This window comes from Streptopelia decaocto (genome assembly GCF_964273445.1).
Source record: "Streptopelia decaocto genome assembly, chromosome: 2".
NCBI lineage: Eukaryota > Metazoa > Chordata > Aves > Columbiformes > Columbidae > Streptopelia > Streptopelia decaocto.
Window position 1 is genome coordinate 357,169 of NC_138655.1, and position 23,738 is coordinate 380,906.

Here is a 23,738-nt window from a genome sequence, read left to right on the forward strand (position 1 = left end):
CCGGCTCCCCACTGCAGCGCCCGGCTCCCCGCTGCAGCAGCCAGCTCCACGCTGCAGCACCCGGCTCCACGCTGCACCACCCGGCTCCGTTCTGCAGCACCCGGCTCCTGCAGCACCTGGCTCCTGCAGCGCCCGGCTCCCCACTGCAGCACCCAGCTCCACGCTGCAGCACCCGGCTCCATGCTGCAACACCCAGCTCCACGCTGCAGCACCTAGCTCCGTGCTGCAGCACCCGGCTCCGCGCTGCCCGCGGAGCTGCGGGCACAGAAACACCAGGGCCCAGCGGGGGGTCAGCCAGCAGCACCTTCAACCCACCTGACGTCTTCTAAGAACTTGTCGAGTTCAAGGAAGGAGACCTCTGAGTACCTGGGGAGAGACGGGCCGGTGAGGGGGGCGCAGAGCGGTGAGAGGGGCTCCGGGGGCCCAGGCTGGACCCGCGTCCTGGACTCACGGCCACGAAATGTCCCCCGCTAATCCTCACCTCCACTGGGCTCCGGGCCGACCCTCTCGCCGTATCTCTGCCATCACCATGTTCAGGTCCAGCTCCTTTATCTTCTCCTCCACCACATTCTCTGGCATCAGATCTAGGGCAAAGGCAGCAGGGGCTGTGAGCGGGGAGGCTCTGGGACACAGGCTCTGCAGCACCCGTCCCGGGGCTGGGCTGTGAACCTTCCTCCCAGGATCTTCCACATCCCAGCGTGCCGGGGCAGCTCTAGAGCGCAGCAGGGCAGCCCTAGAGCTCAGCGGGGCAGCCCTGGAGCTCGGCGGGGCAGCTCTAGAGCTCGGCGGGGCAGCCCTAGAGCTCGGCGGGGCAGCCCTGGAGCTCTGCGGGGCAGCTCTAGAGTGCGGCGGGGCAGCCCTAGAGCTCAGCGGAGCAGCCCTAGAGCTCGGTGGGGCAGCCCTAGAGCTCAGCGGAGCAGCCCGAGAGCTCGGCGGGGCAGCTCTAGAGCGCAGCGGGGCAGCCCTAGAGCTCGGTGGGGCAGCCCGAGAGCTCAGCAGGGCAGCCCTAGAGCTCGGCGGGGCAGCCCGAGAGCTCAGCAAGGCAGCCCTAGAGCGCGGCGGGGCAGCCCTAGAGCGCGGCGGGGCAGCCCTAGAGCTCAGCGGAGCAGCCCTAGAGCTCGGTGGGGCAGCCCTAGAGCTCAGCGGAGCAGCCCGAGAGCTCGGCGGGGCAGCTCTAGAGCGCAGCGGGGCAGCCCTAGAGCTCGGCGGGGCAGCCCTAGAGCTCGGCAGGGCAGCCCTAGAGCTCGGTGGGGCAGCCCTAGAGCTCAGCAAGGCAGCCCTAGAGCGCGGCGGGGCAGCCCTAGAGCGCGGCGGGGCAGCCCTAGAGCGCGGCGGGGCAGCTCTAGAGCGCGGCGGGGCAGCCCTAGAGCTCGGCGGGGCAGCCCTAGAGCTCAGCAGCGCCGGTGGGCTCACGGTCACTCACACTGGTTGTTGATGAAGCAGTGAGCCGCCAGCAGCTTGAGGGAATGGACCTCGAAGAGCACGCGGTGGAAGAGCAGGTTGTTGGCCGTCGGTCGCTTGTCGGGGTTGAGCGTCAAGCACGACAGAATGAACTCCTGAGGGTGCAAGACGAGGCGTAAGCCGGAGGCAAAGCGGGACGTTCATTCCCCAGCTCCGTCCCCAGCGCTGCCAGCGCCGGCTCCATCACGCTCGCAGGACACAGATCCCAGCGGCCGTTTCTGCCAGGGCAGCCCTGGGAGGGCACGGAGCAGCCGAACCAAGGGAGGCAGCCGCGCTCGGGGCCGACAGGGGAATAGGTGCAGAGGCCAAGCAACGATCAGGAGATGGGGGGCACCCACACAACCCAACCCCTGATCAGCTGCCCCTGAGGCCGTCAGAGGCGACCAGCAACACCTTCCACCTTCGCTCCTGCTGCTCGGCGAGGAAAGCCTGGGGACACCACGCAAACAGGGGGTGATTGCACCAGAGAGGGGAGGATTTGCCATGGGAGGCCTGGGGAATTCTGAGACCAAACAAAATCTGCAGAATGCACAAGCTTCTTATGGGATGTTCTGGAGACTGGCTAAAAGAACGGCAAGGGCAGGTTGAGGTGGGTCAGAAGGAAGGCGGAGGGGGATGAAGGGGACCGGCTGCCTGTAAGCGCCTTCCTGGTGAGTGCGTGTGTCAGGCTGAGCCCTGCGCCTCCTCACCTCACTCTGTCATCACTTAGTGGTTCGATTCCTAAGTATTTGTGGTGTGTTTGCTCTGCGTGCAGTGTAAGTTCGCTCCCTATTCCCTGCGAGTGCCTGTGGCGCTCTGGCCGATGTCAGCTGGACTGGCTGGAGGGAGGAGAGCGTGGGAGCACGTGTGGAACAGACAGATACGGTCTGAGTGACACGGGGGGACCTGTGCGACGGGGCCGGACGCCGCGGTGACCTGGGAACGGGGTTGCCCTGGGCATCGAGCCCAGCACAGGGTCCGGCTGCGTGTGCTGCCCGTGCCCGTGAACCCGGTGCTGCCCGTGCCCGTGAACCCGGCGCTGCCCATGCCCGTTAACCCGGCGCTGCCCGTGCCCGTGAACCCGGCGCTGCCCGTGCCCGTGAACCCGGTGCTGCCCGTGCCCGTGAACCCGGTGCTGCCCGTGCCCGTGAACCCGGTGCTGCCTGCTCTGTGCCGAACCATCTGCGGTGGCCACGTGTGTGCGGAGCACATGAGTGTGCACGTGTCCACACACGCACCTACTGGGAATTCTGCTTTAGCACTGGCAGGACTGGCACATGGGACTGGGGACCAGCCTCTCATGACCACCAGCGCAGGGGTGGGGGAATCCCCACGTCCTTCAGCCCTCCAGCTCCGGCTGCCCTGGGGTTCCCAGCAGGTCGCTGCCCCTGCTCGCCTGCCCAGCGCGGTGTGACCCGGAGCAGGCAGGGAGCCAGGCTGGCGCTGCCCTTCCAGACACCGGCGAGCGGGAGATGCTCGTGGGCATGTTCACGCCCGGGAGGGACGGCTGAGCCTCCCCGTCCCCAGCGCTCGCGGCTGCGCTCACCCGCATGTTGGGGTCGTCCACTGAGTGCCGTGCCCGCGCGATCGCCTCCTCTGACACCCGCGTGTCGCCGTTGCTCTGGATCTCCAGCACTGCCATCTGGGGAGGAAGGAGTGTGGCCGTCTCAGCCCGTGGCCAAGGCCCAGGACGTGTGAGCCCGTGTCCAAGGCCCAGGACGTGTCAGCCCGTGGCCAAGGCCCAGGACGTGTGAGCCCGTGGCCAAGGCCCAGGACGTGTGAGCCTATGTCCAAGGCCCAGGACGTGTCTGCCCGTGTCCAAGGCCCAGGACGTGTCAGCCCGTGGCCAAGGCCCAGGACGTGTCAGCCCGTGGCCAAGGTCCTGGATGGTCCTGGAGGGCCCCCAGAGGGACATTCCTGCAGGGCGGCAGCTGCGCCGCTCCTCTCGGGACACACGGCCGGGCCAGGCCCCACGTCCGCTGGGCTCCACGTCCGCTGGGCTCCCCAGGGCTCACGTCCCCTGTGTCCCTGCCCTCGGGGCCCATTTCTTGCCCTCCCGGTGCTCCCGGCTGCTCACAGCCCTGCGGACACGGGAGCTGCTCCCTGGGCACCACACACACCGGGGACAGCGCAGAGCAGGGACAGCGCAGAGCAGGGACAGCGCAGAGCAGGGACAGCGCAGAGCAGGGACAGCACAGAGCAGGGACAGCACAGAGCAGGGACAGCGCAGAGCAGGGACAGCGCAGAGCAGGGACAGCGCAGAGCAGGGACAGCACAGAGCAGGGACAGCACAGAGCAGGGACAATGCAGAGCAGGGACAGCGCAGAGCAGGGACAGCACAGAGCAGGGACAGCGCAGAGCAGGGACAGCGCAGAGCAGGGACAGCGCAGAGCAGGGACAGCACAGAGCAGGGACAATGCAGAGCAGGGACAGCGCAGAGCAGGGACAGCACAGAGCAGGGACAGCACAGAGCAGGGACAATGCAGAGCAGGGACAGCGCAGAGCAGGGACAGCGCAGAGCAGGGACAATGCAGAGCAGGGACAATGCAGAGCAGGGACAGCGCAGAGCAGGGACAGCACAGAGCAGGGACAATGCAGAGCAGGGACAATGCAGAGCAGGGACAGCGCAGAGCAGGGACAATGCAGAGCAGGGACAATGCAGAGCAGGGACAGCACAGAGCAGGGACAGCACAGAGCAGGGACAGCGCAGAGCAGGGACAGCGCAGAGCAGGGACAGCGCAGAGCAGGGACAGCACAGAGCAGGGACAGCACAGAGCAGGGACAGCACAGAGCAGGGACAATGCAGAGCAGGGACAGCACAGAGCAGGGACAATGCAGAGCAGGGACAGCGCAGAGCAGGGACAGCACAGAGCAGGGACAGCGCAGAGCAGGGACAGCGCAGAGCAGGGACAGCGCAGAGCAGGGACAATGCAGAGCAGGGACAGCACAGAGCAGGGACAGCACAGAGCAGGGACAATGCAGAGCAGGGACAGCGCAGAGCAGGGACAGCGCAGAGCAGGGACAGCACAGAGCAGGGACAGCGCAGAGCAGGGACAGCGCAGAGCAGGGACAGCACAGAGCAGGGACAGCGCAGAGCAGGGACAATGCAGAGCAGGGACAGTGCAGAGCAGGGACAATGCAGAGCAGGGACAATGCAGGTCTGGGAAAGCACAGGGAGCTGCCTCGGGACGCTCCCGGCCCCGTGGCCGCAGCGTCCTCTCCGTACCTCCAGCGCACACATCCCGAAGGAGAAGATGTCCACAGCCGTCCCGTCAGCCTTCTCTGCAAAACCACCCGAACAGGTCAGGGCAGGAGTGCGGGCACCACCCGCTCGTGACGGGGCGCCAACCCCGCGCCCCCCCCAGCCCTGCCCGCGCCCGCCTGCCCTCTCCAGCACGTTTTCTCAAAGCTCTCTGCACAAACCTTTCCCACTTTTTCCCCGTCAAATTTGCCCCACAATAGTCAAGATCACAGTATCACAGTATCACAGTATCACAGTATCACAGTATCACAGTATCACAGTATCACAGTATCACAGAATGTCAGGGATTGGAAGGGACCTCAGAAGCTCATCCAGTGCAATCCCCCCATGGAGCAGGAACACCCAGCTGAGGTTCCACAGGAAGGTGTCCAGGGGTTGGAATGTCTGCAGAGAAGGAGACTCCACAACCCCCTGGGCAGCCTGTTCCAGGCTCCGTCACCCTCACCATGAAGAAGTTTCTTCTCAAATTTAAGTGGAACCTCTTGTGTTCCAGCTTGATCCCATTACCCCTTTTCCTGTCATTGTTTGCCACCGAGAAGAGCCTGGCTCCGTCCTTGTGGCACTCACCCTTTATATATTTATAAACATTAATAAGGTCACCCCTCAGTCTCCTCCAAACTAACGAGCCCCAGCTCCCTCAGCCTTTCCTCACACGGGAGATGCTCCACTCCCTTCAGCATCTTGGTGGCTGCGCTGGACCCTCTCCAGCAGTTCCCTGTCCTGCTGGAACTGAGCGGAATCACATCCTGAGCTCTCAGATGGCACCAGGACTCTCCACTCCCTTTTCCCAGTGTTGAAACGCTCTAACCGCCTGTGAGTGTTCCTGAGCCAGGCGCTGACCCTTCCGGAGCTCCGTGTGGCCGTGCCGGGATCCTGCTCTAGCAGCAATGGTCCTGCCCAGCCCGCTCCCACGCAGGCACGGGTGCTTTCCCACGTGCGTAGCTCTGCACTAACCAACACTAAATTCCACCTACAGCGTTATCACACAGTCACTCACGATCACAAGATCTGTGACTCATGGGCAGCAGCCTCAGCTGTGAATGCACTGAGGAACCCCTGCTGCTGCCAGCGCCCCAGCCCACGCCGCGCCCAGGACCCGCACACAGACCCCCACTCACGGCCGTACTCCGGCGGGAAGAAATGCAGGTTGCGGAGCTCTTCCCTCTCGATGCGGATGGGGCTGCGCAGGTCGTCCGGGAGGGCTGCGGGGGGGAGGAGGAACGCTTTGCATGGAGCCCTGCATGGAGCCCTGCATGGAGCTCTGCATGGTGCCCTGTATGGAGCCCTGCACGGAGTCCTGCATGGAGCCCTGCACGGAGCCCTGCATGGAGCCCTGCATGGAGCTCTGCACGGAGCCCTGCACGGAGCCCTGCATGGAGCCCTGCATGGAGCCCTGCATGGTGCTCTGCACGGAGCCCTGCCTGGAGCCCTGCATGGTGCTCTGCACGGAGCCCTGCACGGAGCCCTGCATGGAGCTCTGCATGGAGCCCTGCATGGAGCTCTGCATGGAGCCCTGCACGGAGCCCTGCATGGAGCTCTGCATGGTGCTCTGCACGGAGCCCTGCACGGAGCCCTGCATGGAGCCCTGCATGGAGCCCTGCATGGTGCTCTGCACGGAGCCCTGCACGGAGCCCTGCATGGAGCTCTGCATGGAGCCCTGCATGGAGCTCTGCATGGAGCCCTGCACGGAGCCCTGCATGGAGCCCTGCACGGAGCCCTGCATGGAGCCCTGCATGGAGCCCTGCACGGAGCCCTGCATGGAGCTCTGCACGGAGCCCTGCATGGAGCTCTGCATGGAGCCATGCATGGAGCTCTGCATGGAGCCCTGCACGGAGTCATGCATGGAGCCCTGCATGGAGCTCTGCTGCGCTGCTTCCCAGGGCTGGGAGCACAGACAGGGCCTCCGGGGTCACGGGGTCTCTGTGTGTCCCCTGTCCCTGCAGAGCAGCCGGGGGGCCGCCCTGGGGACCCCTCTGCCCCCAGGATGGAACAGCAGGGCACGGAGGGGCCGGCTCCGCGGTGCCGCGGTGCCGCAGGCCGCAGGGAGGGACGGGTGTGGGGGACAGGCGGCGGAGGGACACTCACCGTTTGCAAACACCCTGTGCCAGACTGCGCCGGTGCCGAGCCGGAGGGACGAGCGAGCGCGGAGCAGGGACACAAAGAGAAGAGAAGAGAAGGTAACACAGAATCACAGACGCGTTGGGCTGCAGGAGCTCTGCAGATCCCCAGCCCCACCTGCTCACACAGGGTCACCGAGCAGATCACACAGGGTCACAGAGATCACACAGGGTCACCGAGCAGATCACACAGGGTCACAGAGATCACACAGGGTCACACAGCAGATCACACAGGGTCACCGAGCAGATCACACAGGGTCACACAGCAGATCACACAGGGTCACAAAGATCACACAGGGTCACCGAGCAGATCACACAGGGTCACCAGAGCAGATCACACAGGGTCACAGGCAGATCACACAGGGTCACCCAGCAGATCACACAGGGTCACCCAGCAGATCACACAGGGTCACAGGCAGATCACACACGGTCACCGAGCAGATCACGCACGGTCACTGAGCAGATCACACAGGGTCACACAGCAGATCACACGGGGTCACCAAGCAGATCATGCAGGGTCACAGAGCAGATCACACAGGGTCACCGAGCAGATCACGCAGGGTCACAGAGCAGATCACGCAGGGTCACACAGCAGATCACGCAGGGTCACAGGCAGATCACACACGGTCACCAAGCAGATCACGCAGGGTCACTGAGCAGATCATGCAGGGTCACACAGCAGATCACACAGGGTCACACAGCAGATCACGCAGGGTCACTGAGCACATCACACAGGGTCACAGAGCAGATCACACAGGGTCACCGAGCAGATCACACAGGGTCACACAGCAGATCACGCAGGGTCACCGAGCAGATCACACACAGTCACCGAGCAGATCACGCAGGGTCACCGAGCAGATCACGCAGGGTCACACAGCAGATCACGCAGGGTCACTGAGCACATCACACAGGGTCACAGAGCAGATCACACAGGGTCACCGAGCAGATCACACAGGGTCACACAGCAGATCACGCAGGGTCACCAAGCAGATCACACACGGTCACCAAGCAGATCACGCAGGGTCACACAGCAGATCACGCAGGGTCACACAGCAGGTCACGCAGGGTCACACAGCAGATCACGCAGGGTCACACAGCAGGTCACGCAGGGTCACACAGCAGATCACGCAGGGTCACCGAGCAGATCACGCAGGGTCACAGAGCAGATCACACAGGGTCACAGAGCAGATCACACAGGGTCACACAGCAGATCACGCAGGGTCACACAGCAGATCACACAGGGTCACCGAGCAGATCACACAGGGTCACACAGCAGATCACGCAGGGTCACACAGCAGATCACGCAGGGTCACACAGCAGATCACACAGGGTCACACAGCAGATCACACAGGGTCACAGAGCAGATCACACAGGGTCACACAGCAGATCACGCAGGGTCACACAGCAGGTCACGCAGGGTCACACAGCAGATCACACAGGGTCACACAGCAGATCACACAGGGTCACCGAGCAGATCACGCAGGGTCACACAGCAGATCACGCAGGGTCACACAGCAGATCACACAGCATCATGTCTGGGTTTGAATGTCCCAGAGCAGGAGACTCCACCCCCGCTCTGGGCAGCCTGGGCCAGGCTCTGGCACCTCCCAGCAAACAAGTTTCTGCTCATGTTCACATGGAGCCTCCTGTGTTCCAGTCTGTGCCCGTCGCCCCTCACCCTGGCGTTGGGCACCATGAACAGAGTCTGCTCCATCCTCTGACACCCACCCTGAGATATTGATCCATTGATCACATCCCTCTCAGCTTCTCCAGCTGAACAGCCCCAGCTCGCTCAGTCTCCTCAGCACAAACAAAGATGCTGCAGCCCCCTGATCATCTCTGTAACTCCAAACCTGCACGGGTGACCCCTGCGGGACCTGCAGCTCGCGCCTCTTCTGCCCCCCAACCCCCTCCCCGTGTCACCGTATCACAGTGTCACAGTATCACAGTATCACAGTATCACAGTGTCACAGTATCACAGCATGTTTGGGATTGGAAGGGACCTCAGAAGCTCATCCAGTGCAACCCCCGGAGCAGGAACACCCAGCTGAGGTTCCACAGGAAGGTGTCCAGGGGTTGGAATGTCTGCACAGAAGGAGACTCCACAACCCCCTGGGCAGCCTGTTCCAGGCTCTGCCACCCTCACCAGGAACAAGTTTCTTCTCAAATTTAAGTGGAACCTCTTGTGTTCCAGCTTGATCCCATTACCCCTTGTCCTATCATTGTTGGCCACCGAGAAGAGCCTGGCTCCATCCTCGTGGCACTCACCCTTTATATATTTATAAACATTAATAAGGTCCCCCCTCAGTGTCCTCTTGTCCAGCTCCAGAGCCCCAGCTCCCTCAGCCTTTCCTCACACGGGAGATGCTCCACTCCCTCCAGCATCTTGGTGGCTGCGCTGGACTCTCTCCAGCAGTTCCCTGTCCTGCTGGAACTGAGGGGCCACAACTGTCCCCCAGCCCGTCCCCCGCTGCCTCCTCCCCCCCCGGCCCGCGGGGCCGCGTCCCACCTGAGCCGATCTTGATGAGCCCGTTGTGCTGGATGAAGATGGTGTCGCTGGTGAGGTTGCCGTGGATGATGGGCGGCTCGCAGGAGTGCAGGAAGCTGGGGACACAGAGCGCGCTGAGCGCGGGCCCCGCGCCCGGCCCGGGGAGGACGGGGGCGGCGCTGGAGCTCACCTGAGAGCCGACAGGATCTGCGTGCACCAGCGCTTCCAGGCCTAGGGCAGAGACAGAGCGCCCGTCAGAGCCGCCTGCGCCGGCTCGTTCCCACCGCAGGGACCGGGAATCGTCCCACCAGCCCTGCCCTGTCACACACACCATCCCACTGACAAACCGGCTCCTTCCCGACCCTGAGCAAAGAGCAGCAGCAAAGCTGAGAACTCATCCTGGTGGTAGACGGAGCTCCCCACGCCCCAAACGCCGGTGGCAGCACGGACAGACACACACAGCAGAGGACAGACACACGCAGCGGAGCACGGACAGACACACCGCAATGGAGCACGGACAGACACACTGCAATGGAGCACGGACAGACACACCGCAATGGAGCACGGACAGACACACCGCAATGGAGCACGGACAGACACACCGCAATGGAGCACGGACAGACACACCGCAATGGAGCACGGACAGACACACCACAATGGAGCATGGACAGACACACGCAGCGGAGGACAGACACACCACAATGGAGCATGGACAGACACACGCAGGGGAGGACAGACACGCAGCAGAGGCAGCGCCCGCTCGGCTGTGCTCCGTGCAGACGGTTCACTGTGTACAGCCGCAGCCGTGCTCCGTGCAGACGGTTCGCTGTGTACAGCTGCGGCTGTGCTCCGTGCAGACGGTTCACTGTGTACAGCTGCGGCTGTGCTCCGTGCAGACGGTTCGCTGTGTACAGCTGCGGCTGTGCTCCGTGCAGCCGGTTCGCTGCGTGCAGCACCAGCGGGTCTGTGCTGGGGTGCCCAGCTGCTGGTGTGGTGCTGAGCTCAGGCTCAGGACCCCAGCCCCGTCCCCCTGCCCCTCAGTCTCAGCTCAGACCTGCCCCAAAACCCTTCAGCAGCCCCAGAGCGGGCGGCTGGCGTGGGACACCGCTCCTGTGCGCAAATAGAGACCCAGCCGGCAGCCACTGTCCCGTGTTGAAGTGGTGGGGACATCACACGTGCATCACACGGCAGCAACCTGCACCGTGCAGCAGCGTCCTGCACCATGCAGCAGTGTCCTGCATCACACGGCAGCGACCTGCACCATGCAGCAGTGTCCTGCACCATGCAGCAGTGTCCTGCATCACACGGCAGCGTCCTGCACCATGCAGCAGTGTCCTGCATCACACGGCAGCGACCTGCACCATGCAGCAGTGTCCTGCACCGTGCAGCAGTGTCCTGCACCATGCAGCAGTGTCCTGCATCACACGGCAGCAACCTGCACCATGCAGCGGTGTCCTGCACCATGCAGCAGCGTCCTGCATCATGCAGCTCTGCCCCCTCCCCCCCGCCTGCCCCCAGCACCTACCCTGGCGTTCATGGCCTTGTGGTTTTTCTTGGTTTTCTTGAGGAACTGCTTCAGGCTCCCCGAGGACACGTACTCCGTGATGAAGATCACCTGCAGGGAAGAGGCGTCAGCGCCCGCAGCGCCAGCGGAGCAGCCGTGGGACGCAGGGCCCGCGCACGGGGGACAGCGGCAGCAGCGCCAGCGGAGCAGCCGCGGGACGCAGGGCCCGCGCACGGAGGACAGCGGCAGCAGCGCCCGGGGAAGGGAAGGACGGGGTGCCGGGGAGCAGGGTGAGCAGCAGAGCTGGGATCCCCGGCTCCAGCACCCCCGGCTCCAGCACCCCCGCTCCCCAGCCTGGGGCCAGCCGGACACTCGTGTCCCCGGGTTGTCCCTACCCGCGCCTTCGAGTCCTTCACGTCCAGCCAGTACTTGTGCAGCTTTACGATGTTGGGGTGATCCACGAGCACCAGCTGCTCAAACATGGTCTTGATCTTCTCCTGTGGGCACAGAGACAACAGGTGAGGTGAAGCAGCACTGGCACAGTGACCGGCGCTGCTGCAGGGAGCGGTGCAGCTGCAGGGAGCGGTGCAGCTGCAGGGACCGGTGCTGCTGCAGGGAGCGGTGCAGCTGCAGGGAGCGGTGCAGCTGCAGGGACCGGTGCTGCTGCAGGGAGCGGTGCAGCTGCAGGGAGCGGTGCTGCTGCAGGGACTGGTGCAGCTGCAGGGAGCGGTGCAGCTGCAGGGACCGGTGCTGCTGCAGGGACCGGTGCAGCTGCAGGGAGCGGTGCTGCGGCAGGGACCGGTGCAGCTGCAGGGAGCGGTGCAGCTGCAGGGACCGGTGCTGCTGCAGGGACCGGTGCAGCTGCAGGGAGCGGTGCTGCTGGAGCGGAGGGTGCATTGGGTGTCCCAGGGGAGGTGGGCATGGACCCGCAGGGAGGGGTCTCACCTCGTGTGCTTTAAAGGCCTTCTTGTCGGTGAAGAGCAGCTCGTTCCACACCACCTCCACGCCCTCCTCGGTGTCCATGGCCAGGAAGGTGCTCTGGATGCCCGGCATGTTGCCCTGGTTCACCTGCGAGGCACGGGGACGGTGAGACGGCCCGGCCCGTGGCTCCCGGCCCCACGGGCACGGGGAACGCGCTGCGGGGACGTGGCGGTCGCTGCTGCCGCTCCTGCCCACGGCTCCAGCCCGGGGCGGTGCAGCCAGCCCCCGCGCAGCCAGTCTGCCTGCCCGGCCCCAGCGGAGCCGCTTCTCCAGGACACGGGGCGCGGGGAGCCAGCGACCCCGAGCAGGTCCCGTGCCGGCCCCTCGCGACTCCTCTAACCAGCGAGAAGCTGGCGGTGACAGTCACCTGCACCCGCTCCCGCACACGGATGGGACCCCAACGTGGACCCCGCTTCCCAGCAGCCACGGGGGAGCACCCCACAGCCGTGGCTGATGGTCGCACTGATGGACAGGGCGAACGAGAAGGTCCAGACAAAACAAAGCTGTAACATCATCTCTTTTCACATCCCCAGGAGCCTGGGGGCAGCCCCTGGTATTTCCCATCCCCGCGGGGGTGATTTCCCACGCCAGCGGTCACGGCGCTGTGTCCCAGCACCCCACGGGGAGCAGCTCTGCAGACATCACCCCTGCGGGCCACATCCAGCCCAGGCGCCCCGCAGCAGCCCCGTCCCTGTGCTGGGCTCTGCCGACCCTGCCGCGAGGGCAGCACCACGTTTCGGGTCCCAGGCCAGCCTGGACTGCCAGACCCTGGCTCCAGCACAGGTAGAACCTGCTCAGAAGGCACCTGGTTCTGGCTGGGGCTCAACAGCACGGAGACCCCCCCACCCCAGGACCTGTCATGTCCCAGACTGCCTCTGCCCTGGGCCCTGCGCCACCGCTGCCCTCGCTGCTCCCTGCGGGGACAGCATGGGGACAGCAAGGGGACAGCCTGGGGACAGCAGGAGAACAGCCTGGGGACAGCAGGGGAACAGTCTGGGGACAGCAGGAGAACAGTCTGGGGACAGCAGGAGAACAGCCTGGGGACAGCAAGGGAACAGCCTGGGGACAGCATGGGGACAGCAGGAGAACAGCCTGGGGACAGCAAGGGAACAGCCTGGGGACAGCAAGGGAACAGCCTGGGGACAGCAGGAGAACAGCCTGGGGACAGTGTGGGATCAGCAGGGGAACAGCCTGGGGACAGCAGGAGAACAGCCTGGGGACAGTGCGGGATCAGCAGGGGAACAGCCTGGGGACAGTGCGGGGACAGCAGGGGAACAGCCTGGGGCCAGCGCGGGGCCAGCCTGGGGACACTGTGGGTGGGGACAGGCCCGTGTCCCCTCCAGCCCCGCGGCTCGGTGGAGCTGAAGAGCCGGGTTGCTCCGCGGGCCGGTGCGCAGCGCCCCACGGCGCGGGCAGCTGTGGGCGCAGGCGCGGGCGCGCAGCACCCCGGCTCATTAGCGGGGCACGGACGGGCAGCTCGTGGCCCAGTTCCTGCTGCGGACACACAAAGCACCTCTGTTCCTTGTTCTGGGCGCTCGCAGGCTCCACGTGCTTCGCACAAAGCCCAGCGCGGGCAGCGGCGATGCGGCCAGCTGGCGTCCCCAGCAGGTCCCGCAGCTCCCGGTGCTCCGCTGCAAACACAGCCAGCGCTGGAGCACCTGCACGGGCGCTGCCGGGGAGCGGCTGCCGGGGCTCAGCCCTCGCCCCGATGCCTCCAGCGCAGACACTGTGAACCCCAAGCTGCGGTCCTGCCGCAGAGGCTGACGCTGCTGGTGCGGCAGCCGGGCTGGGCTGCAGCAGCACGGACCACCCGGCCCAGGGAACAGCGGCCGCAGCAGCAGCGCCAGGCTGGGCAGGGCCGGGGCTGCGCCTGGAGGGAGGGGGCTGGACCAGCACCCATCACCATGGGGGTCTGCAGGGTGAGCACCCGTCACCACGGGGGTCTGCAGGGTGAGCACCCGTCACCACGGGGGTCTGCTGGTCACAGGGCACCCGTCACCACAGGGGGCTGCAGAATGAGCACCCGTGCACCACGGGGGGCTGGATGGTGAGCACCCATCACCATGAGGGTCTGCAGGGTGAGCACCCATCACCATGGGGGGCTGCAGGGTGAGCACCCATCACCATGAGGGTCTGCAGGGTGAGCACCCATGCACCACAGGGGGCTGCTGGTCACAGGGCACCCGTGCACCACCCCTGTCTGTGCAATGCCACCCCTGTCTGTGCAATGCCACGCTCTGTCCCTCTGCAATGCCACCCCCTATCTGTGCAATGCCACCCCTGTCTGTGCAATGCCACCTCCTGTCTCTGTGCAATGCCACCCCCTGTCTGTGCAATGCCACCCCTGTCCCTGTGCAATGCCACCCCTGTCTGTGCAATGCCACCCCTGTCTGTGCAATGCCACCTCCTGTCTCTGTGCAATGCCACCCCCTATCTGTGCAATGCCACCCCTGTCCCTGTGCAATGCCACCCCTGTCTGTGCAATGCCAGCCCTGTCTGTGCAATGCCAGCCCTGTCTGTGCAATGCCACCCCCTGTCCCTGTGCAATGCCAGCCCTGTCTGTGCAATGCCACCCCTGTCTGTGCAATGCCAGCCCTGTCTGTGCAATGCCACCCCTGTCTGTGCAATGCCACCCCCTGTCCCTGTGCAATGCCACCCCTGTCCCTGTGCAATGCCAGCCCTGTCTGTGCAATGCCAGCCCTGTCTGTGCAATGCCAGCCCTGTCCCTGTGCAATGCCAGCCCTGTCTGTGCAATGCCACCCCCTGTCCCTGTGCAATGCCACCCCTGTCCCTGTGCAATGCCACCAGCAGCCCGGGTGAACCAGACCGGCCGCCTGGGGGTGCCCCAGCGCAGGAGTCCAGGGCCGCCCCCCCGCCACAGCCCCGGCTCCGAACAGCCCGACCTCGGAGCCCGGTGAGATCCGGGTGCTTTGTGCTCCGGACAGAGCACCTGCTGGCGTCTGGTGGCTCCAGCGCGCGGCGAGGAGCGTCAGCCCGGCCCACGGGAGGAACGCTCCTGTTCCGTGCGGATGCCAGCATGCTCAGGCTTGCGCTGAATGGCAGCAAAGCTCGTACTGAATGGCACGCACCCCGAGCTCCGAGGCCGCAGAAACACATCACTGCTGCGTTACAGTCAGAGGGGACTGGAGACAAAGGGAACCGGCCGCAGGTCCCGGACGGCTCCAGCCGCGGGTTCCCGGCAGCGCCGCGTGCGAGGACGCGGCACCGCACGGGACGGGCACGGCTCCAGCGCCGGCCGGGCAGGCGCTCCGCTCAGCTCTTCCAGAAAGGCCCTGGCAGGCCCGAGCCGGCCCGCGCCGGCCGCTGGGGATGTAAGCGGAGCTCTACCGAAGATCAGATTGCACCTCACAATAAAGCGCTCCCTTCTGAGCTCTGCACGTCAACAACAACTGAACCAGCCCGTGGAAAGAGGCTCCGCGCTACAGCTCCGGGCCGGGGGAGCAGCTGCCAGACGAGGCGGCAGAGCGGGGAACGGGCATTCAGACCCAGGCTGAGAACAAGGACAAGTGGGTTGTCACCTCTCTGGGGTCGCTCTGGGAGTCGGGGCAAAGGAGCCCGGAGCAGACGGCACTGTGCCCGTCTTTTCCTTCTCCCGGAAACCCCACACTCGCGTCCTCAGGACACACACACTGTCCCCACCCCGCGACAGGGACATCCCGCTGCCCTCCTGTGTCCCCTGGAGCAGCCCGCGTCACCCGCGCCTGCGCACGCCGGCCACCCGCGGGACACGGGGGACAGAGCAGCCCCAGCGGCCACCCATGGGACACGGGGGACACAGCAGCCCCAGCAGCACCCATGGGACACGGGGGACACAGCAGCCCCAGCGACACCCATGGGACACGGGGGACAGAGCAGCCCCAGCGGCACCCATGGCACACGGGGGACAGAGCAGCCCCAGCGGCACCCGCGGGACACGGAGGACAGAGCAGCCCCAGTGGCCACCCATGGGACACGGGGGACAGAGCAGCCCCAGTGGCCACCCATGGGACACGGGGGACAGAGCAGCCCCAGTGGCCACCCATGGGACACGGGGGACAGAGCAGCCCCAGCGGCACCCATGGGACACAGGGGACAGAGCAGCCCCAGCAGCACCCATGGGACATGGGGGACAGAGCAGCCCCAGCGGCACCCATGGGACACTGGGGACAGAGCAGCCCCAGCAGCACCCATGGGACACGGGGGACAGAGCAGCCCCGGCGGCACCCATGGGACACGGGGGACAGAGCAGCCCCAGCGGCACCCATGGGACACGGGGGACAGAGCAGCCCCAGCGGCACCCATGGGACATGGGGGACAGAGCAGCCCCAGCGGCACCCATGGGACATGGGGGACAGAGCAGCCCCAGCAGCCACCCATGGGACACTGGGGACAGAGCAGCCCCGGCGGCCACCCATGGGACACGGGGGACAGAGCAGCCCCAGCGGCCACCCATGGGACACTGGGGACAGAGCAGCCCCAGTGGCACCCATTGGACACTGGGGACAGAGCAGCCCTGGCGCCACCCATGGGACACAGGGGACAGAGCAGCCCCAGCGGCCACCCATGGGACACGGGGGACAGAGCAGCCCCAGTGGCACCCATGGGACACGGGACAGAGCAGCCCCAGCGGCCACCCATGGGACACGGGGGACAGAGCAGCCCCAGCGGCACCCATGGGACACAGGGGACAGAGCAGCCCTGGCGCCACCCATGGGACACAGGGGACAGAGCAGCCCCAGCGGCCACCCATGGGACACGGGGGACAGAGCAGCCCCAGTGGCACCCATGGGACACGGGGGACAGAGCAGCCCCAGCTGGGGGCCCCATCCCGGGAGCAGGACCAGGGCAGGTGGCTTCTGGCGAGGGAAGCGGCCGAGCCCCAGCACGGCCCCACAGCCCTGGGGACCCGTCCCCAGCCCCGAGCAGCCTCCTGTGCCCGAGCAGCCGTCCCGTGTCCCCAGCCCCCAGCACAGACGCATTTCTCTGCACCCTCCATCAGCGGCAGAAGCCCCAGCGCAGCCCCTTTGCACCCAGATAATTGCCAAAGTCTGGCTACATTCACTGCCCTGTGTCCCAGGCAGCTGCGCAGGCAAAGCCTCAGCCCGGGGCCGGTTCATGCCGAGTGGCAGCGGGTCACGTCACCAGCGCCGGCTCCTGGGACCACAGCACCCAGAGCAGCCCCTGCCCGCAAACCCGGGTTTGGAGCCGGCACTTGGTGCGCGGGGAGGGATGTTCTGGGGTTGCTCAGAAATGAGGCAAAGGAGCTAAAGCAGCTCCTGCTGCCCATCTGGCACAGACCGCTGGAAACGTGAGCGCAGGCTGTGCCGCCATGGCAGGAGCCAGCGCAGGAGCCAGCGCAGGAGCCAGCGCAGGAGCAGGAGCCAGCGCAGGAGCAGGAGCCAGCACAGGAGCCAGTGCAGGAGCCAGTGCAGCAGCCAGCGCAGGAGCCAGTGCAGGAGCCAGCGCAGGAGCCAGCGCAGGAGCCAGCACAGGAGCAGGAGCCAGTGCAGGAGCCAGCGCAGGAGCCAGCGCAGGAGCAGGAGCCAGTGCAGGAGCCAGCACAGGAGCAGGAGCCAGCGCAGAAGCCAGCGCAGGAGCCAGCGCAGGAGCAGGAGCCAGCACAGGAGCAGGCACCAGCACAGTAGCAGGCGCCAGCGCAGGAGCAGGAGCCAGCGCAGGAGCAGGAGCCAGCGCAGGAGCCAGCGCAGGAGCCAGAGCAGGAGCCAGTGCAGGAGCCAGTGCACGAGCCAGCGCAGGAGCCAGCGCAGGAGCAGGAGCCAGTGCAGGAGCCAGCACAGGAGCAGGAGCCAGCGCAGGAGCAGGAGCCAGCGCAGGAGCAGGAGCCAGCGCAGGAGCCAGCGCAGGAGCCAGAGCAGGAGCCAGTGCAGGAGCCAGCGCAGGAGCCAGCGCAGGAGCAGAAGCCAGCGCAGGAGCCAGCGCAGGAGCCAGCGCAGGAGCCAGCGCAGGAGCAGAAGCCAGTGCAGGAGCCAGCGCAGGAGCCAGCGCAGAAGCCAGCGCAGGAGCCAGAGCAGGAGCCAGTGCAGGAGCCAGCGCAGGAGCCAGTGCAGGAGCAGGAGCCAGCGCAGGAGCGAGCGCAGGAGCCAGCGCAGGAGCAGGAACCACGGCTGCCGAGTTGTCCCCGGTGCTGCGGGTGGCCCTGGGGACGGGCAGCCAGGATGCAAGAAATGGCACCATCCGGGGGACGCGGCAAAGCCAAAGAGGCGCCCAAGGGGAGGCTGAGCCAGGAGGGGCGGTTACACGGATCGCAGGGCCCCCGGAGCAGCCGTGCCGCGCTGGCCAGAAGAAAGGCTGAGGGAGCTGGGGCTCGTTAGCTTGGAGAAGAGGAGCCTGAGGGGTGACCTTATTAATGTTTATAAATATATAAAGGGTCAGTGCCACGAGGATGGAGCCAGGCTCTTCTCGGTGGCAAACAATGATAGGACAAGGGGTAATGGGATCAAGCTGGAACACAAGAGGTTCCACTTACATTTGAGGAGAAACTTCTTCATGGTGAGGGTGACGGAGCCTGGAACAGGCTGCCCAGGGGGGTTGTGGAGTCTCCTTCCCTGCAGACATTCCAACCCCTGGACACCTTCCTGTGGAACCTCAGCTGGGTGTTCCTGCTCCATGGGGGGATTGCACTGGATGAGCTTCTGAGGTCCCTTCTAACCCCAAACAGACTGTGACACTGTGATACTGTGATACTGTGATACTGTGAGAGCACCGGGACCCACGGGGTTGTGCAGCGACCGGGGACACGTGTGATGCCACGGGCCACAACCGTGGGGCCAACGTCAGTGCCAGGGCTGCTGTGCCGCAGAACAGAGCCCCCGGCTGCCGGCACCGAGAGCAGGGCCACAGGGCACAGCCACGGTCACCGCCGGCACAGCCACGGTCGCCGCCTGCGCAGCGCTCCTGACTCCTCCCGACACATCGGCACCTTATCCCTTTGGCACTGCAAGCTGGCAGGATTTGCTGGGCCACGAGGCCGAGCAGGGAACAGAATGTGCCCGGGAGAGCAGTTTTGCAGAGTAAATCCCGATCTGGCCCTCTGCTCCAGGTCTCATAAGCGCAGCAGAGGCTCCTGGCCGGGCAGGTGACAGCGGGGGGTGCTGCTGGGGCGCGGGGACACCCCTCGGGTGGCAGGGCGGCCTCTCCGAGGCTGCGTCTCCGGGACCCCTCCCAGCCCTGCCCGGGACCGGGTCCCCGCCGTCCCCAGAGCCTGTGTCCCCGGGCCCTGGAGCTGCGCTCCCTGCACCCTCCACCACCCGTGCTGCAGAACGGGCAGGGCAGGGGCACTGCTGCAGCGTGGACATCATTTTTAAAAACACGTAAAGGGGACGAAAAATGAGCTAAGAAGGCTGAGCCCCCATGGTGGCACCTGCGCTGCTCCCTTCAGATCACCGGGGGACAGGGACAGCAAACGGCCGCGGCTGAGCCCACGGTCACCGTGCACCGGGGCAGAGGCTGCGGCAGGTCCCGCAGCGGCGGCAGCACCGAGGGGACCGGGGGCTCAGCCGCGGTCCTGCTGCAACCCGCGGTCCTGTGCGTGAACGGGGGAGACAAACCCGCTCCTGCACCGGGACCTCCCTGCCCGGGGCTGGGCGCAGCGGCTCCGCGATCTGGGCCTCCAGCACCCCCAGCTCTGGGCTTACGGGACCCCCAGCTCTGGGCTTACAGGACCCCCAGCTCTCGGCCTCCAGCACCCTCAGCTCTGGGTTTACAGGACCCCCAGCTCTGGGTTTAGGGGATCCCAGCTCTGGGTTTACGGGATCCCAGCTCTGGGCTTCCAGGGCCCCCAGCTCTGGGCTTATGGGATCCCAGCTCTGGGCTTCCAGGATCCCCAGCTCTGGGTTTATGGGATCCCAGCTCTGAGCTTCCAGGACCCCCAGCTCTGGGCTTACGGGACCCCCAGCTCTGGGCTTACGGGACCCCCAGCTCTGGGCTTACGGGATCCCAGCTCTGGGCTTACGGGACCCCCAGCTCTGGGCTTACGGGACCCCCAGCTCTGGGTTTACGGGATCCCAGCTCTGGGTTTACGGGATCCCAGCTCTGGGTTTACGGGATCCCCAGCTCTGGGTTTATGGGATCCCAGCTCTGGGTTTACGGGATCCCAGCTCTGGGCTTCCAGGGCTCCGTTTTAAGCACTGGACCTGCCGCTCACTAGTGGCAGGTAGTAAAATGAGTTGTGTCAATGAACCAGCTTGTGTTTGATCAAGAGCTTCAAGCATGCAAAAGAACGCAAGCATTTTTTCAGAATTACTGCTGGCAAAGCGGTGAGACCCGGCTCTGCGACCTTACTGGGGAGAGGAACGCAAGTCGGAATCTGTCATTAGGCGACGCTGAACCTCACAAACTCCTTCACCAGTGATTAAACCAACAGAAGATAATAATGGTTTAGGTCTGGGTTTTGGGTTTTTTTCCTTGCCATAAGTAGACAACAAAACGTGACCTTTAACCACCACTGGGTGCTGACATGTCCCATTGTCCCCGGGGAGGCTGGGACAGCACCCGAGCACTTACGGACAATCCGCTCCCAGCCCGGCCAGGCTGCGCCCGCACCCCCCGGCGGGGGACAGCGGGGGCAACGGGGGCAGCGGGGGACAGCGGGGGACAGCGGGGACAGGGCTGGGACAGCAGGGACAGGGCAGGGACAGCAGGGACAGCGGGGGAACAGCGGGGGGACAGCGGGGGGACAGCGGGGGGACAGCAGAGCCAGGGTTGGGACAGCAGGGCCAGCGGGGCCAGCGGGGCCAGTGGGGGGACAGCAGGGTCAGGGCTGGGACAGCAGGGCCAGCAGGGGGACAGCGGGGGGACAGTGGGGCCGGTGGGGGGACAGCAGGGCCAGCAGGGGGACAGAGGGGCCAGCGAGGGGACAGCAGGGACAGCGGGGGGACAGCAGGGCCAGCGGGGGGACAGTGGGGCCGGTGGGGGGACAGCAGGGCCAGCAGGGGGACAGAAGGGCCAGCGAGGGGACAGCAAGGCCAGCGAGGGGACAGCAGGGCCAGGGTTGGGACAGCAGGGCCAGCGGGGGGACAGCAGGGCCAGGGTTGGGACAGCAGGGACAGCGTGGGGACAGCAGGGCCAGCAGGGGGACAGCAGGGCCAGCGGGGGGACAGCAGGGCCAGGGTTGGGACAGCAGGGTCAGGGCTGGGACAGCAGGGCCAGCGTGGGGACAGCAGGGGCAGCAGGGGGACAGCAGGGCCAGCGGGGGGACAGCAGGGCCAGGGCTGGGACATCCACCGCGGCCGCCGTCCCCAGCAGAACAGCCCAGGCGCGCGATGTCCCGTGACCGCGCAGGGGCAGGACGGGGGCTCTGCCGTGCCAGACAAACCTGTTCTCTCCGCGTGCTCGTGTTACACAATCAGCAGGTGAAGGGAACACGAGACGGAAAATGTTTTGGTTCCAGCGAAGCATTTGATGCTGCCTCTCCCCAGCACGTCTGCTCAGCGCTAACCCGGAGCAGCTGCAAGCGGAGCCGCGGGGATGGGGATGGGGATGGGAATGGGGATGGGGATGAGCCGGAGGCGGCGGCGCGGGCAGAGGGAGCGGGACAGAGCCATGGGCAGAGCCATGGGCAGAGGGAGCGGGGCAGAGCCATGGGCAGAGCCTGGGGCAGAGCCATGGGCAGAGCCATGGGCAGAGCCATGGGCAGAGGGGAGCAGGACAGAGCCAGGGGCAGAGCCTGGGGCAGAGGGAGCGGGGCAGAGCCATGGGCAGAGGGGAGCAGGACAGAGCCAGGGGCAGAGCCTGGGGCAGAGCCATGGGCAGAGCCAGGGGCAGAGGGGAGCGGGGCAGAGCCATGGGCAGAGCCAGGGGCAGAGCCAGGGGCAGAGCCAGGGGCAGAGCCAGGGGCAGAGGGGAGCAGGACAGAGCCAGGGGCAGAGCCAGGGGCAGAGCCTTGGGCAGAGCCATGGGCAGAGAGAGCGGGCAGAGCCAGGGGCAGAGGGGAGCGGGACACAGCCATGGGCAGAGCCAGGGGCAGAGCCAGGGGCAGAGCCAGGGGCAGAGAGAGCGGGCAGAGCCATGGGCAGAGGGGAGCGGGACACAGCCATGGGCAGAGCCAGGGGCAGAGCCATGGGCAGAGCCATGGGCAGAGGGGAGCAGGACAAAGCCGGGGCAGAGGGGAGCGGTGCACAGGGGAATGGGGCACAGGGGAGCAGGGCACAGCCACGGGCAGAGCAGAACTGAGGTTCCACAGCCACCCAGGAAAAGCCACCGCAGGCAGGGGACACGGAGGCAGGGAACCGGATTCGCGGTCACCACGTCGTGCCGGGGCTCAGGGACCCCGCGCCATCCAGCCCCTTCCCATCAGCTCTCCCTGTCCATCCCAGCAGGTCCTGTTGGTGACAGCGGGGAGGTGACTGCTCAGTGCCCACGGACACCGGAGGAGCCTCTCCCAGCAGCCCTGGCCCAGGGCTCCTCCAGCAGCCTCGGGGCGCTGGATGTCCGTCCGTCCTTCCTCCCGCGCCCACGGGTGCCCGTCCCTCCTGCCCAGCAGCTGCCGAGCGAACACTGCGAGCCCTGTTCTCCTGCTGCTGCGAGCAAAGCGGACAGAAGGGTATTTTTCCACCGCCCCGAGAAGAGCCGGGGAGACCTTGCACACTGAGGGCAACACATAGGCAGACATCCCACTGCACACAAACCCACTGCACACAAACCCACTGCACACAAGCCCAGCCCGCGGACGGGGCTGCGGGGGCTGGACGTGGTTTGATTTACCCCGGGGCACCGCACGTCCCGGGACAGGGCCGGAGCCGAGCTCTGAACCAAGCTCTGAGCCGAGCTCTGAAATGCAGCTCTGAGCCGAGCTCTGAGCCGAGCTCTGAACCGAGCTCTGAAATGCAGCTCTGAGCTGAGCTCTGAGCTGAGCTCTGAAATGCAGCTCTGAGCTGAGCTCTGAACCAAGCTCTGAACCGAGCTCTGAACTGAGCTCTGAACCGAGCTCTGAGCCGAGCTCTGAAGCAAGCTCTGAGCCGAGCTCCGAACCGAGCTCTGAACTGAGCTCTGAGCTGAGCTCTGAACCGAGCTCTGCCCTGGGACAGATCTGAACTGAGCTCTGCCCTGGGACAGATCTGAGCTGAACTCTGCTCTGGGACAGATCTGAGCTGAGCTCTACCCTGGGACAGATCTGAGCTGAGCTCTACCCTGGGACAGATCTGAGCTGAGCTCTGCTCCAGGACAGATCTGAGCTGAGCTCTGCCCTGGGACAGATGTGAGCTGAGCTCTACCCTGGGACAGATCTGAGCTGAGCTCTACCCTGGGACAGATCTGAGCTGAGCTCTGCCCCGGGACGGATCTGAGCTGAGCTCTGCCCTGGGACAGATCTGAGCTGAGCTCTGCCCTGGGACAGATCTGAGCTGAGCTCTGCCCCGCTCCCAGCTGAACCACAGCTGGGAGCAGGATGTGCCCATGGACAGGCTGGGCGGGCAGGTCCCAGTGCCCCCCAGTCCCAGCCGGGGACAAACACCAGGGACGGGCTGGGCGGGCAGGTCCCAGTGCCCACCAGTGCCAGCCGGGGACAAACACCAGGGACGGGCTGGGCGGGCAGGTCCCAGTGCCCACCAGTGCCAGCCAGGGACAAACACCAGGGACGCGCTTTGCAGAGCTGGTCCAGGAAGCGACGACCAGCAGCCCATCCAGCCCAGCTGGCAAACAGCAGCCAGCAGCTCTGTGCCTCGGGCAGAGCAGCGGGCGGAATGAACAGCCCGTCGGGAGGAACCTGGTGGCACAGCGAACCACAGCGAATAGCGGTGCAGGTTCCACCAACGCTGACAAAACCGCCTTGTTGAGCAGCATCCGCCCGCGGCCAGGAACGCCAACACACCCATCACCTGCTCAGTGTCAAACGGGAGCGCCAACCAACGAGCACCCGATCATCTTTTAATGCATTTTGTAACACAACCGTGGGACACCACCCTTGTCCCAGAGATAAAACACAAAGGC

At 65.7% G+C, this 23,738-nt stretch overlaps 1 protein-coding gene across 1 annotated transcript in view; it reads right to left on the minus strand.

The window, feature by feature from the left end:
* NRBP2 (nuclear receptor binding protein 2) overlaps window positions 1–23,738 on the minus strand; it is a 44,159-nt gene that overhangs the window by 11,470 nt on the left and 8,951 nt on the right. The window contains exons 2-13 of the mRNA XM_082046723.1: window positions 11,757–11,879; window positions 11,207–11,308; window positions 10,833–10,922; window positions 9,498–9,538; window positions 9,329–9,423; window positions 6,788–6,811; window positions 5,821–5,904; window positions 4,667–4,722; window positions 2,987–3,082; window positions 1,424–1,556; window positions 482–584; window positions 316–366 (exon numbers count right to left, since the gene is read on the minus strand). Of these exons, the coding sequence (XP_081902849.1) occupies window positions 316–366; window positions 482–584; window positions 1,424–1,556; window positions 2,987–3,082; window positions 4,667–4,722; window positions 5,821–5,904; window positions 6,788–6,811; window positions 9,329–9,423; window positions 9,498–9,538; window positions 10,833–10,922; window positions 11,207–11,308; window positions 11,757–11,879 (998 nt within the window). The remainder of the gene's footprint in view (window positions 1–315; window positions 367–481; window positions 585–1,423; window positions 1,557–2,986; window positions 3,083–4,666; window positions 4,723–5,820; window positions 5,905–6,787; window positions 6,812–9,328; window positions 9,424–9,497; window positions 9,539–10,832; window positions 10,923–11,206; window positions 11,309–11,756; window positions 11,880–23,738) is intronic.